General features: G+C 38.2%; 1 protein-coding gene across 1 annotated transcript; it reads right to left on the bottom strand.

Moving 5' to 3' along the window:
* Positions 1 to 3,841: 3,841 nt before the first annotated feature.
* LOC123699184 (muskelin) lies at positions 3,842 to 16,538 on the bottom strand. The gene is made up of 14 exons (XM_045646078.1): positions 16,344 to 16,538; positions 15,741 to 15,953; positions 14,896 to 15,097; positions 12,988 to 13,180; positions 11,547 to 11,722; positions 11,196 to 11,316; positions 10,591 to 10,817; positions 10,256 to 10,419; positions 9,214 to 9,352; positions 7,858 to 8,043; positions 6,929 to 7,087; positions 6,198 to 6,437; positions 4,413 to 4,568; positions 3,842 to 4,105 (listed from the first exon to the last, which is right to left on the bottom strand). Exons 1-14 carry the CDS (start codon positions 16,421 to 16,423, stop codon positions 3,842 to 3,844), a joined length of 2,520 nt encoding a protein of 839 aa, XP_045502034.1. The 5' UTR covers positions 16,424 to 16,538.
* Positions 16,539 to 16,989: the final 451 nt, after the last annotated feature.

The raw sequence follows: 16,989 nt of genomic DNA, 5'->3' as shown, positions 1-16,989 counted from the left end.
CAGTATTATTTTCAGTATAGAAAAACGACAGCTCAATATAAGTCGTCTAGCGCCATTAAGTTCCCATAGTGGAAATAATACTGCTAAAAGACGTCATGGTAACCCCTCAGGTTTAAATATCTATATGGGAAGGCGGCCTTATTACCTATTCTTTTACTAACGCTGAAGTGGAAACATTTTGGCAACAATTGTAGCATTATAATTTATTACATTACATAGTTACATAATAAAATTCTATTATGTAGTTACATAAATTGGTTAAATATGCTTAGTAACTAAACAATGAATAAAAAATTTATAGTAGAGTAGATTGAGAATTACACTTACAAAATGAGTACATAGTTTATGATAATCAAGAAATGTTATCCAAAATTGTGCAATGAAAAAGTGCTTGCATATGAATAATAGAGAACGTATGGATAATCATCAGTCGTAATATTATTATCGTGTAAATGTGAATCGTATTAAAATGGTAGAGAATTCTAAAATCTGTGTTATTACATACGAGAAACTGATTTGTAATCTTTGAAATGTGTATATCTAATGAGATTAGTACATAATCGGGTTAAGGGCAAGCTCCCTAAATTTTATGTGAATTTGCATACATATTCTGAAACAGGCACACATACAATCAAAATGGAACTTTAGTATATGATTTATTGGGTCTTTTTCTTTCGATCTACAAGACAGTTACGTAATTGTAACATTTTCGCTCGATTCATTTTTTATTCAAAAATTATGCCTTTTTTAAGGATTATTACATTTTTTTAAAGATTTACTTGGACTTTATGTCTAAAATAAATGTTAACAATAAGAAAATAGAGTTTACTATCGAATATCAAGATATTTTTTCTCTAGATCAATTATTACTTAAGTTATAAACGAAATAAGAATTGAGACTTACTTTTCGAGCTCGAACGCGATCAAAGAGCAAATGCTATATTCAACTTTATTACGGCTGTATTAGCGTCTAGTACCGTAACCGGTCTCTCAGTGCCAGAAATGGAAAAGGGAGCCTGCTCTTAAGATAAATGTCTTATGAACCTCTGAATAGTCTTCAACATTGTGAAATATCAAACCAATATACAGCATAAACTACGCCCATGTTTTGAATTCTATGATTGCTATTAAAATGTATTGTGAAAGAGCTGAAAATACGTCTTAATAAGTAACTATTGTTCATTCAAACATATCATTTGATTAAATTTAATAAATAATTTAATACTTATCCTAATTTCACATTGAACACAGATAATTGTCTTGCGGTTATAAATGCAATTCACATACAATAGCAATTATAAACTTTTAAAAACCTAGACACTTAAATTTTACGTCTATTTATGAAGAAGGAAAGAGAGTGTGTGCAGAGCACTCGTGTCAGAAGTGAGACTTCTTTGGCAAATTCAAATTCAAATTCAAATTTCAAATTCAAATTTCATTTATTTACAAGAATGTAGTTACAAAAAAGGTGTTGTTACAATATTAAGGCGCTAATACATTCTACCCACTATTTGGGTGTGCAAGATTCAAAGATTCAAAATTGTCGCCTTACTCCACGACGAGATGTTATTGCCATGACGCGACTTTTTTTACTCTCAACGCGCTTAAAGAAGTTTCACTTCAAAAATATCTTGAATACGTCATTTATCAGTATTATAGTTATTTTAGTATGTACGTACTTTCTACGTCAACAACCACGTCTTACTTGAGCACCTTAAAAGGTCACCTACCGTCACCTACCCTGACCACATTACAATTACGCCAAAATAAGCAAAGTAAAATTTTCATTTCATCTATTCAATCCTTCCTATCAATTTATTTTTTATTTTATTCCATGTAAATTTGTTTCATAATGTTAAGGTGTATTTACATCAAAGGTCAAAATATAGAGCAAGAGCATTATTTCGTATGTTTTAGTGTAACGAAAACTTATATTCAGTGTTGTTCAGTATTAGAACATTGCATTGAATATTTTCGAACGCACTAACAACGATGGAATGCTCGACTGTTTACACTAAAAGAATTTAACATAGTGGGATTAGAATTAGCAGCCGCTTGTTTAATGTAAATTTAGCAAAGAAGTAGACATTCGAAATTACTTATGTTTTAGTTACTCAGTTTTACGTCCTATATTATAAAAAGAAGAAACTCATATGTAATGGATTTATTGAGAATTATTAGACATCGACTTTAATACTAAAATATATTTACATTCTAAAATCAAAGTTGCGTCAATTAAATCGAATAAATGAATTGATACACGTTTAAAGAAAATAAAAATAATCCCAGCCACCCTAGCCAAGTGGCTTTCTGTTAGCGTAGCGTTCGATAGAATAGACTACGAATGTATGAGATTGACGTAAGCTTTAGATACGTTTATCTACAGCTTACGTCAATCTCATACATTCGTAGTCTATTCTATTGAACGCTACGCTAACAGAAAGCCACTTGGCTAGGGGGGCTGAGCGGTCGAACTCAAATTCCTTACAAGATACTAAGAACTAAATGCATAAATAATATCACTTAACAACGCATCATAAAATTAAAACATAAAACTAAAGAACAACAATCCAACCAAAAATACCTCTTTACCGAAATATGACTTTTTAGGCCCAGTATAAAAAATAATAATAGTTTCAACTACAAATTACTAATATTTTGTTTCAATAATTAATATTTTTCTTTAAGAATCTAGTTCTTTTTGATATTGATTATTTATTTAATTGATCCATAGTACAATCCCAAAAAAAAAAAAACAGACAAAAATTTTATCCATGAAGCGCAAAATTTCCATCAATCATACCATAAAATTTAATTAATGAAATGTAATCAAATTATTCTCAATATTAAAATATAAAGGTAACAAGTTTTAATGTACGAAAAATTACGTAATTATCAGAGAATGAGAGCAGTTAAGAATATATTTGTTATTTCATATTTGTGCTTAATAAACTTAAACTATACGACTTGCATTTACAACAAAATTGCTGTCAAAATATACGAAGATAACGCTCACATTAATATTATAGTGGAAATACACTACAGTCTACAGTTCAATTCCTCACGTGGAAACAATAACACTTCGTTTACCTGAAAACAAAATATAAATAAAATTAATTATATTATACAATAATATTAATTCCTATTTTAGGGACTTTAGGTTAGCTAGCTTCGTATCATAAGCCAAGTGACAAATACATAAACTTTTTTTAATGTTAAATGATAAGATACTTGAAAATTAAGTTAAATTTACAGTAACTTTTGGATTCCGGAAATGGCGGAATGTTCTTCAAATAAAATACAAACTTGGAATAAAAAAAAACGTTAACCTGTGTATTACAGTACACACTACAAAACTTACAGGCAACCAATTTATACAATCGAATTATTTGTGTAATGTTATTTACTAAAGTCCGGTCGCGGAGCAGGAAGAATTTCGTACAAATGACCTCTTTACCTACTGACAGTGGTTACAAACATTTTTGAATGAAGTGCAGTTTACATAAAATGTTTGGAGGAGAAAATGTTTTTTACTAACTTATTTCCTTTATTCATTTACAAAACTTATTAGTTACATTTTAATTTTTTCAATAACCACAATATATTATACGATACATTTTGTCGTGACTCAAGGTCAATAAAAAACCACATGCAATTAAGAACAAACCTTACGCTCTCAGGTTAAAAGTTTACAATCCCTAAGGACGGCGGTCATTGCACCTGTGCGAGCAATACACATTATATTTACGCGGGAGTGACAGTGACAGGTAATAACAGGTTAATGTACGAAATTCTTCCCAGTTCGCGTCCGGACTTCAGTGTATTTTTAATGTTATGTTACTCACAAAGTGACAAAGTCCATGATATCCTTCTTGGGCGGCACAGTGGAGGGGCGGTAGTACTGGCACAGCTGGTCGTACAGGCGGACCCTGGCCGCGCGGGCCCCGTCCCCGTCGGGGCCCCCGGGGCCTTCAGGGCTCGCGGGGCCCTCGTCCTCGTCCGCCCAGGGCCCGTCGTCGCTCACGTCCCACGTGTCCACGGAGGGGGATATCGCGTCTTCGAACGGGGTGGATGCTTCGGGGATGGTTTCATCTGCGCCTAATACCTGTAGAATGAATTAAATATACAGTGTGGAAATTTTTGATGGGCCATGGAGGGAAAGTACTTAAAATACTTAAGATAGCGAATTTGGCTGAAAGGAAACATTTCTTTATTTTTTAAAAGAAATAGAACTGCATTTAAAGATTTTTGAAAATTTACTTGGGAGGAGGAAGTAGGATTGGTATGTGTGAATAAATCCTATTTATATCCTACTAATATAATAAATGCGAAAGTTTGTGAGTATGGACGTGTATAGGATAGTAGGATTGATATGTGTGAATAAATAAATAAATAAATGTGAATATAATTACCGCAGCGAGTGCTCTAGCGAGGTGGTGTCTAGCGGGCGGTGCGGGCGCGCGGCGGCGGGCCAGCGCGCGGGCGCGGCGCCCGCACAGCGACACGCACTCGCCTGTGTCTTGTCGCCCAGTGAACAGCACTGTCGCCAGCCGCTGGAAGTGGCTCACCTGCAACGTGACAGTTTATTTATTTATTAATACTTTATTGCTCTTACAAATTACAAATTGAGACTTAAACTAGGATACATTGTAACAAACGGCGGCCTTATCGCTAAATAGCGATTTCTTCCAGTTTGTATGTTTAATGTCTATTATGTATGTTATATATAATATATAAATCTCGTGTCACAATGTTTGTCCTCAATGGACTCCTAAACCACTTAACCGATTATAATAAAATTCGCACACCATGTGCTGTTTGATCCAACTTGAGAGATAGGATAGTTTAAATTTCAAATCGTTTTAGAGAAAGCGGACGAAGCCGCGGGCGGTAAGCTAGTGTATGTTATATGAAAAGGTTTTGTTTATGTAAGATTTTAAAGAATAGAAAAAAAACGATACCGAGGAGTGATTGAATTTTGTCGGTTCTTTCAACATTTATTTATAAGAAAGAAAGAAAGAAAACGTTTATTTAATGGCACATAGCCCCACTAGGACATTATTAAAAATACACGTTGAAGTGTGCAGTCCGTGAAGCATGATGCCATTAAAAGAGGAAATCACTCGGTGAACAGATGTGACGTAAAAAGAACGTCGCAGCACCGATTTTCAGTGAGCTCCAAGAGCAACAATATATAGCATTTCAATACTAAAAATATCAATTTTTGTTTAATTAAATTACCTATCTTAAGAATATGAGTTTAATATCAGTTTTTATTACACGCGTGTCACGTACACGGTATCGGCGTGGTCCTTCACGTACGCGTGTCATGTCTCTACAAATGACCACTAATCCGTTGTAGCCCGTCACGTACGCGCTTTACTTGTAGCGTGTGACGTCACATACTATAACACATTTAATTAAAGAAACGAATCTTAAATGGCGGCGCTTATCATTCCCTCTCGCTTACACACGGCCGTACGGCATGCAAAAAAAAATAGAGAAAAGTAAAATCACTAAAATGTATTTGATTTTATCATAATAGTTTTTATCATAAATTTACAATGACAATTATGTATTTGCGATAGTAAATAATGTTTTATTGGTATAAATTTGACATAATATGTTCTTTGGGAAAAGTTGTTCAGTTTAATGGGCTCATGTATCATAGGATTTCTTGCATTCTGTATACGTTAATATGGTAATTCATATAAATACACAAATACCATAACAAAATATTTTGTCAACAAAAAAATTGAAATAATTTATAAAATAATTATCCATTAACGATATTTTTATTTTCTTTTTTGCTGACCCTACCATATTATGTCAGTGTCAGCTTTGGCCACCATTGAAGATTCGTTTCTTTAATGAAACGCGTTATACCCATTGAGATATACATATGGAGACGACACCGCCTACATCACTTATGTTCCGCTCAACATACGCCATATGGCGTAACTGCACGCTCATTTTTTATTTGTTTTTAAGTGAAACGCATCAAATAAGCTTTCGGGTGTGTTACGATATTGCATAAATAATACAAATAATACGGAAAAGTGCAAAGGAATAACTTTCATCGGTAAGTACCTATCTAGATAATAATTTTTAAAACTTAGAGCAAAAAAATGGCGCACAGATTTTGTTCGTGGTGTCTCCTCCATACGTAGTATTATTATCTCAATGGTTATACCCACCTGCGCGGGGTCGTCATGGTCGGTGACGTCACTGAGGTCGTGCCGCAGGTAGTGCAGCGCCTGGTGCGCGGCGGCCGGCTCGGCAGCTAGCGAGCGGTACCGGGCCTCTCTTAGCGCCGCTTTACCGCTGCGTATGACTCGCTCGAGGGACGGCTTGAGTAACCGCAGTGCCCATAGATCGTCCAGGCGCAGTCGCGGGCTGGTGGTAGTGCCCGGGTTGCCGCCGAATAGATAGTGGATCTGTGGACATATCACTCATTGTAGTAGGTATGCGATGCTATGAAAAAATATTGGTGAAGAGCTGTAAAGCGTTCACACTTTTTCAAATACATAATATTAAACCAAAAACCCTACTATAAATAATAATAATTATACTAAAAAAAAATAAGAAGTGTCAGAAGTGAAACTTCTTTAACAAGATTCAAAGATAACAAAATCGTCGCCTTACTCCATAACGTGACGGTATTACCCTGACGCGATCTTGAAATTTTGCTCTTTATGCACATAAAGAAGTTTCACTTAAAAAAAAGACGTGTGACACTCGGGGACTAGCGCGGTAAAGCTATAATTGCATGCTATGCTTTCAAGCCACACCTCCGCCCGTCGGAGTGGGGAGCGTGAGGTTTTTTCGTTACGGAATCTCTCGATTCGGTCCCCTCGCTCAAGGCCCGCAATAGAAGCTATGCAATAGCTTAAAAATCATTTTCATTATTACATCTGTTTCCACGTACCTTCCGAACATGATCATAAACGAGCTGGTGCGCGAACCGTGGGCGCGGCTCGTGCGCGTCGAGCGTGTCGTTCCGGTACACGCAGCTCCACGTGAGCCGGCGCAGTGATAGCACCCATAGCTGGTTGTATACGCGACGGTCCTTCTCTTTGCTCATGCCCTGGAAAGTTGGATATATGAATTATAATATAATAAGTAGGTATATGGAAAAGGGACTTTTTTTTCAGATCCAATAGGATTCAAAAGATCATGATGTGGACAAGAACAGGCATAATTATAGTCGTTTTAACTATTGTATAGCTTCTATCGCGGGCCTTGAGCGCGGGGACCGAATCGAGAAATTCCGTAACGAAAAAACCTCACGCTCCCCACTCCCACGGGCGGAGGTGTGGCTTGAAGGCATAGCATGCAATAGCTTTACCGCGGCAGTCCCCGAGTGCCACACGTCTTTTTTATTTTTATTTTTTTTTTCACGTAAAATTATCTATGTATTAGATTGCATTGCTCGTATTACTTTAATCATCAAAATCTCAAATTTAAATTTAAAAGCTTTAAATTGTTGTACTATGTCGCCACACTGGCTTGAATAACCCCACTCACCGACAGCACGAAGATCTCGTCCGTGTCGGGGTCGAGCGTGGCCCGCTGCGTGAACCCGGCGGCGGGCGGGGCGCACGCGCCGGCGCACAGCGCGCCGCAGCGCCCCGACCCCGCCTCCCCCCACCACACGGCTAGCTGCACACTATATAGCACGCCCCCACTCACCGACAGCACGAAGATCTCGTCCGTGTCGGGGTCGAGCGTGGCCCGCTGCGTGAACCCGGCGGCGGGCGGGGCGCACGCGCCGGCGCACAGCGCGCCGCAGCGCCCCGACCCCGCCTCCCCCCACCACACGGCTAGCTGCACACTATATAGCACGCCCCCACTCACCGACAGCACGAAGATCTCGTCCGTGTCGGGGTCGAGCGTGGCCCGCTGCGTGAACCCGGCGGCGGGCGGGGCGCACGCGCCGGCGCACAGCGCGCCGCAGCGCCCCGACCCCGCCTCCCACCACCATACGTCCAACAGCTGTTCCTTGTTCCGCTGCCCAGCGAATATGTACAGGCGGCGTTGGATCTGTAGTTGTATTGGTTAATTATTCATTCGGAAACGAAAAATGTGCATTTCATTAATCTAGACTTATAGGTTAGTCGACAAGTTCAAAAACGTGTAAAATAGAGATAAAGGTCTAATAAATATGAGCGATGACTCATTCGATTCGTAATCATCTCTAGCGAATCCATCGCGAATGCCATCGCAAATGCCATCGCGAATGCCATCGCGAATGCCATCGCGAATGCCATCGCGAATGCCATCGCGAATGCCATCGCGAATGCCATCGCGAATGCCATCGCGAATGCCATCGCGAATGCCATCGCGAATGCCATCGCGAATGCCATCGCGAATGCCATCGCGAATGCCATCGCGAATACCATCGCAAATGCCATCGCAAACGGCCGCCGGGATTTGAAGTTCGAAGACCGAGATATGACTTTGGGTACATACAGTTGCTAGTTACATATTATTTCTATTGTTGCCCCACCTAGAGCTAGGCTAGCTACGCCCATGATGTTGTTACAAGTTTATAAAAAAATTGAAATTTTAGAAAAATAGGACTGCAGTTCATAAAAATCACACAAGTTACACTCGTAGCCCAAAACGCGTTGTGTTCAGGCTAAAAGAGCCACATCAGAAACTTCCGCACGTTTTGAACGAGCGAAACGAACGTTACGTTTAAATTGTGAAATCTGATTATTAAAATCTCAGTCCAAAGGATTTACAGAATCAGGGATTATTATATCTATTTCTGATAACGTAGAATGATCAGAACTTTCATTATGCTCTTATTAATTTTCATTTCCCCACTGCTATCTGCTACCTGTGTAAATAATATTTTAACGGAAAATTCAACTTTGAAACAAAACTAAGAAGGATATGTGACATCAGCTCTATATAATTCCATACAGAGATAATACGTGCGGTCACCACCAATATATACCTCTAAAGACGACTGACGGATTTTTGAATTTTTTGACTGACAGGCTACCGTCACCTACCGCCCGAATAGATTTTGATTGTGTATGACTCTGAATTGACTCCTATTTCTTTCGAACAAGGTGCAAAATGCAAGTGCATTGTTTAGAGCACTTACGATTCAATGATTCGGGGTGATTCGGGTGTTTCTGGAAATACGATAATTAGCGAAGATCTGCATGCGCATTATTAATTTTGGAGTACTGTACTTACTGGATGAAACAGCATAGAGTGAGAAACTCGAGGTTGCGGTGCGGGCAAGTCATGGTTGTCTGGTAGAAGTTGCTGCCACGTATTCGTTTGTATGTAGTACGCGTACAGACCAGAGTATTGGGGAGTCATCATCTCATCCCTGTAATGTTATAAAAATGTATATTTTACGATACAGAAACATTTTGAAAAATTCATAAATTGCGCCTAATTCATAATTGTGATGAGTAAAAAGAACTCAGACAAATAATAATCAGGTCCTAAATAGTTATAAATTTCGACTGGGACTAAATACATCTAACAGTTTAATACAGGGACTACACAGACTCACGCGCTAGTGGGCAGCAAGCCGCCGCCGAACACGTAGATGGTGCTGGTGTCGGGGTCTATACACATCTGGTGGTCGAACACTACAGGGACTACAAAGACTCACGCGCTAGTGGGCAGCAAGCGACCGCCGAACACGTAGATGGTGCTGGTGTCGGGGTCTATACACATCTGGTGGTCGAACACTACAGGGACTACACAGATTCACGCGCTAGTGGGCAGCAAGCGGCCGCCGAACACGTAGATGGTGCTGGTGTCGGGGTCTATACACATCTGGTGGTCGAACACTACAGGGACTACAAAGACTCACGCGCTAGTGGGCAGCAAGCGGCCGCCGAACACGTAGATGGTGCTGGTGTCGGGGTCTATACACATCTGGTGGTCGAACACTACAGGGACTACACAGACTCACGCGCTAGTGGGCAGTAAGCGGCCGCCGAACACGTAGATGGTGCTGGTGTCGGGGTCTATACACATCTGGTGGTCGAACACTACAGGGACTACACAGACTCACGCGCTAGTGGGCAGCAAGCGGCCGCCGAACACGTAGATGGTGCTGGTGTCGGGGTCTATACACATCTGGTGGTCGAACACTACAGGGACTACAAAGACTCACGCGCTAGTGGGCAGCAAGCGGCCGCCGAACACGTAGATGGTGCTGGTGTCGGGGTCTATACACATCTGGTGGTCGAACACTACAGGGACTACACAGACTCACGCGCTAGTGGGCAGCAAGCGGCCGCCGAACACGTAGATGGTGCTGGTGTCGGGGTCTATACACATCTGGTGGTCGAACACGAGCCGAGGCCCGCCCGCTAGCGCTGTGTCGTTCATCACCAGTGACCACTCCGCTGTCTTCACTGAATATACGTAGAGATCACTCTGGAAAGATCAATCTTGAATTAATAAAGAAATATAATTATTAATAAAAAAATTTTTATTATATTTTCAATCTACCATCTGCAAATATAAAATGTGTAAAGCGTAAATCTAAAATAAATATTGAATACATGGTACATATATTTACTAAATACTTTGCAAATTAAATCTCACCGTCAAATTATTGGGCGTCCTCTGTATCCCATCTAGGTACCTGCCTAACGTATATAACTTTTCGTTGATGGGATCGAACACCATTTTATGGCAGGACCGGGGCGAAGGCCCACCGAGCATGCCACTGTGTCTACAGAGGAGCGTCCAGCGCTCTGTTGTGGTGTCGAAGCTCCAGAGATCGTCCAGGTCTTCTGTACCGTTCCAGCCGCCGAAGAGGTATAGGGTGCCTGGGAATTTAAGGGGTCACATTGAATGTGTCATTTTAGGATTATTATTTGAGAACTACTTTTATAAAGTATATTTTTGTTATTACAAGCTGACCCGACAGACGTCCTGTCTACGTTAAATGGTCGATAGATTATAATTGCATTTTCTCCCGTCGAATCCAATAACGAACATATTGAAATAAGAATTATCGAAATCTGTCAAGCCGTTAACGCTAGTTGCCGTGATCAAGGGAAAATGCCATGCCAAAAAATATCGACACAATTGAACAAATGTTTATTTAGCCTATGATTCTTATGAAAGAAAAAAAAAGAAGTTGAATATAAAAGTCTATTTTAAAGATTGAACTGTTACTGAAATTCATTGAAAAATGTAATTACCTGTATTAAGATCAACAACGAGTTGATGCCCACCACGTGGCCCCGGTCTATTGGCGCACGCGGTTCCGCATGATACGAAACAATTGTCTACTACTTCGCTCCCGTTTGTCTGACCCACTTCCTGCAAAAATACGAATTTAAATAGATATTTTTTTTAACTTTTACTGTTATGTATCTATTGCGATTAATAGGTTATATTGCATCAATTGTTTACATTTGTGTAAAAATGTTTGTCGCAAAATTTCAACAAGAAAATGCTGCCCTATTCGGTCCTTCGAGGCGGACAACACGAAATTGCTGTCAAATACACTTTTGGTCCTTCGAGTAAGAGAAAAACAAAATTCAACTTACAGGTGCTTCAAGTCTCGGGTCCCTATCCACGCAGGACAAGTCCTGAGCCCTAGCGGTCACGGATGGTATAGCGTCACCGCTGTAAAGGCGCTCCTCTACTTGAGCGGAGCACCCGCACATCTGCCGCCATTCGGGTGTATAGGGCTGCCATGACATGTACCAGTCTAGTTCACCATCTGCGAAATAAAGAAAGTAGTATTATAGATATTAATATTAGGTATCTCAATTCCATAATACACGGGTACCATCATAAGGAAGGTACCCGGTCCTTTGGAAGGCTTACGTGGGGACACGGATCCAACACGCAGAGGCCCTTTCGAGAACTTTACTGTGTTGTGGGACACCAGCCGCAGCCTGCCCATGACTGCACTATAGAGATACAGCCCTGGGCAGTCCGCGGCCGATGTAGGACTATTGCAAGATAAGGAAACAAAATAAACTGGGCTATGGAAAGGGATGTTAATGGACCGGAATTTAGGACTATGGAAGACTATGGCACCTGCCTTTCTACTAAAATATAGCAAAAAATTGTTGGCAGGTGGTGACTCGCCCTCTCACTGTGTGGGCCCCCGAAACAAGTCGCTGCAATAGTGCGACAAGGGGGCAACATATTGTGAGCAGCTAAGGGTGGAGAGGCGTCCCTGGACTTTAAACTCCGATCATGCGCTCCCTGAGGGTCCAGCATCACGTGCCCACTCGCCACTTACGCTTCGCATCCACCCTTCGAGCTAAAAGCTCTCGCGACTCCACTCTGGCCGGCCGGTTAAGGCAAGCCAGAGGTGGGGGGTCCTGTCCTCGTCAGGCTTCACTCCGACCGGCCGGTGAAGGCAAGCCGGAGATGAAGACAGGGGCCTCCCCCGGGAGCACTCGGTTCCCGCGGGGTCGCTACTCCCCGACACCCCGCCACAAGGTGTCCTGCGGGTTGACTGATTGCACGGGTGGAATATCTATTGTCACGTAGACAATAGATATTCCAACCGTGGGCGATGGGGTCGTCACATCCCTACGCCCCTAATATTAGATATTATTAAGGTTTTCGAAAAGGCGTGTCAATTTTTTTTTTTTTTTGTTTTTATAGGTTTACTGTGTTTTATTTTAATAGGTAAGGTTTTAATTGGTAATAAAGTTCTTAAAACAGGTAGATCGCGAGAATGCTGCTCAAATATTTGATCAATAATATGTGCTTCCAAAAAATATACTTTTCATTAGACTATAATGCGAGTATATCGCAGTTAGGTATGTTTTATGCCGAGATTCGAGGATTTACTTATTCCAAAGTACTTATTATATAAGTTTTTAATTTTTTCAACAGTTACTATTTTAAAATCAAATCAAACAAATCTAAAATTATTAGTGATTTAACTAGGTTATGAATTTAAACAGAATCATTTTTCATTAAACTCATTACTTTAATCATATTTGACTTATTAACTGTTCTTACCTCTAGCACCCTCCACAAAAATCTTTTCAGCAAGTTCATAATCTCCATTTTCCACCAATGCGTTCCACAAGCGAGCCTGTACCGGACCCTCTAACTGTACTCCGGTTTCACGCGATAAGGCTTCGAACGCGTCTTTATACCGTCGTCGACGTAAATGTTTTAATAATATTCGCACTGCTTCTTCTTCTTTACGCTGAAAAAATTTACGACAGTCAGAAATTAAATTAATTTGTTTTCATTTATCAGCGATCTGCCCCCAGCTACGCTCGTGATATGTTTACTCTCCATAAGAGCCACCCTCATATTTCGAGGAATATGTATTATAAAAAAACAATTAACAAACATACAGATGTCACCTGTAAAATGGAAAAAAAACGTGCAAGTAACACATTTTTGAAATGGTTGTTTAATGTGTTATTTGACAAATAAGATTTAACCTATGTCAAATAAAACATGATTAGTTTAGTAGTTAGATAAGTAATTATGTTTATTAGGAAACTTGTTGATAACTAATACTGTGAAAAAGGGAAACGTAAATAGTCATATAAAATTTGTTTACATACTAAAACTGGGTATGTAAGTGATTAAGATGTTATTAACAACTTGCAAACAAATTACTTTAACGGCAGTTTAAGCTGAAGCCAAAATAAGTAAAATAAACATAAACTGGTGCCTCTAAATTATATTTGAAGAGGTTAATTACAATCACAATAAAGTTACAATGTTCTAGAGATATCTCCTATTTTGCACCATTTATACTGTTATCTTTTAAGAGGGCTTATTCAATTTAACGCAAGTCAAAATCTCCGCGATCTATTACGATAGATCGCGGCTTGCGCTATCCTTTTACTATGAACAGCATAAGTCCACAGGAGAGCGCCGAGCTACATGTCCTCTCTCTGGAAAGGCTCGCTGCCGACTGATTTTAATCGGGTCGCGCGCAGTGTTTTATAGTACTTTAAAAAAAATTGTAGAAAAATAATAGAGGTACCTTAGTTGATTTTTTAAATTTTATCTTATAAGTAAGACGTTCTTTTATTGCAATATGTAAAAATTATATTAAACTAAGTCAAATATCTTGGTGAAAATAATCATTTTGTCGACTATAATTTCTAAAAAAATTCACATTGTTCGGATTTTAATTTCGTAAGTTAGGAGTCCAAAATAAAAAAATCTTTTAACTAACTATTTTAATAAGGATTTTTGCAGTTAGTTAAAAAAAATTGTGTGTTAGATCTGTCAGCGATTTCAGATATTTTTAGCTTCGAAATTGACACTAAAAGCGAAATCAAGTAATCATCGGCTCAGTTATCTTGATGGTATTCACAAATACTGTATTAATTGAAAAAAACTCTTAACTAACTATATAGACAATAAAATTTCCTAAAATTATTAGTAATTCATATGTTTGTAAGATAAGTGGTTGATGGACAATCTGGTTTGAAAAATCACATATTTGAGCCAAACAGCGCACGGACCGCGTACACGGCCTTAACATATGAGAGCAAATGATAACTATGTACTGTAGCTTCAATTATAGATTTTTATAGCTTTTCTATAATATAAGTCCAATCATGTTTAATAAGCACATGGTAAATGTTTTGATTTTTATTTTCATTTTGTATGCCAATTTTAAGAATTATCTTTAGATAAATATGAAGTCTGGGGCACGGCAGTCCCGCCAAGTCGAGCAAAAAAAGTGGCTCAGCCAGCCATCCTCTTTTCAAAGCAATTCAGGCCCTTATCGACCCCCCTATAAGTTTGTTGATAAATTTAACAGCTTGTGATTTATAATTATTTGATTTTTTTAATGTTAGCGTCTATTTTAAAAGTACCTATTCATTTAATTTTTTTATGCATTTTTAAACATAGATAAAGTGCATGTAATTTAAAAATCAAAAGGCATACCATATTAATAGTTTCCAAAGCGTGACTGATGAAGTCTTCTTGATTCTTTCCCTCCAGCTCCACATACCATATGGTATAATTGCATGCAGGTCCCCAGGACTGCAGAGGAACTATCTTTATATAATCAACGGGAAGATATAAGCCCTCTGATGTCCTGTGACGTAGTTGAAATGTCTCCGCAATATTGTCTTTTCTGAGCCCTCTGAAATTTTAAATTATACATTATAACCTGACCTTTAATTAAAGAAAAAAACATATGTAGTACATAATTTTATGCGAGGAATTATTTGAATTTTCAGATACTTATATATTAAATAACATGCTGTTAACGAAAAAAAAAGGTTTTATTTTAATCAATATGTTTTTTAAAAATTTTTTTTTATGTATTAGCGGGTAAACGAGCTGGCGCGTCATCAGATTAATGTGATGATGATTGGCGCCGCCATAATCACCCACAAGACCTGTACGGTTGCAGGTGTGTTGCACACTAGGATACTATTCAAACATAACAGAATACACAAATTTACAAATGACTTGCAAATAAACTTTTATAGTATACTAGTGGTCCGCCCCGGCTTCGCCCGTGGTACGTATTTAGTATCCTATATCCTTCTCCTGGCTCTAAACTACCTCCCTGCCAATTTTCAGCTAAATCGGTTCAGCCGTTCTTGAGTTATAAGTGGAGTAACTAACACGACTTTCTTTTATATATATATAGAAGATTTTTAAACTAAAGTAAACAAAGATAACAACTATAGGAATCTAATTCATAACCTCAGTTCAATCCATATATTAAATGCTGTATAATTCAGTAGATAAATTATACAAATTTATATATTACTTACGCAGTTAATAATAATGATAAGTTATTCTCATCAGTGCCACCGTATACTTCAAATTTTTTCAAGTCGCTCACATGTGGTTTCATGTATTTACCAAATTTTATAGTTTCCACTATGGAGGTTGTCTGCAGCTTAAGCACTATGAACTGACAAGGAGTGGAACTGTCTGTGAACCATCTTGATAGCTGGTCTGTTGGGTTATTGACCATAATGTTTCTAAAAAAAACACAACATTTTTTATTTTTTATTTATTATAAGAAACATTCAAACAAATTAAAATATTTCAAACAGTATAGGAATAATATTAAAATATTTCAAACAGTAATAATATGTTCAATTCTATTGGTACAAAAATTGGATCCTAGCTAGCTTTCCATGCCAGATATTAACGGCGGACATAAACATTGAAGATAATTTAACAAGCATGAATTACAAGATAAACAAATAAAAACATTGCGATTTTTTTAACAGAAAATTATTTATATATCTCTTACATAATAGTAGTTTTTTAAATTGAATAAACGTACGATAAATTTCTATTTATAAACAGGGATTAACCGGAATCGGCAGTAACTTTAATCTGTATTTACTCAATAATATACTCACTCAGGAACATAGTGTGCTGATACGCTGGAATATTTATGTATTTTATACGTTAACTTCACCGTCCCTATCCCCTCATCCATTTTGGATACAAAAATATTTACAGAAATTAAAATTTAAGATCTGACACCACCATAAAAAACACAGGCAAGATGAAGCAATGAATGACACTGACTTATTCGGTTTGACATTCAGAGACAGCTGACAAAAGGACAGCAATCAAAATTATGAGCAATAAACCCTTGAATAAACCTAATCAAAATTAAAAGCATCGAACAAATAACAAATCGAACGTGTCACAGAATAAAAAGTTTCATTCCTGAAAAATTATGTATTATTTGATATTTTATTTTTGACTTGAAATTTTAATTTTAGAAAAAAGGAAATTCCCACGAAAATCCTTATTAAGAGTTAATTAACCCTACGCTACTTTAGTATTACTGAAAATTACATAACTAAATTTATAATCCTAGAATACGTATTGTTAACTTAAATATGACTATTTAAACAGGTTTATTAAAAAAATATCCTAAACATCGCTAACTTTGGTTTTAATGCTACATGGGCTACAACCTTGGCTATAACCAAAAAGCCTAAACAGGTCGAATAAGAAGAGCTGAAGAGTGTAGTGTCTGTGAAGACGCGCGCG

The sequence above is a fragment of the Colias croceus genome, chromosome 17 (assembly GCF_905220415.1).
Source record: "Colias croceus chromosome 17, ilColCroc2.1".
Taxonomy (NCBI): domain Eukaryota; kingdom Metazoa; phylum Arthropoda; class Insecta; order Lepidoptera; family Pieridae; genus Colias; species Colias croceus.
Note: the sequence above shows the minus strand (reverse complement) of the source record. Positions and strands in the feature narration are given on the sequence as shown.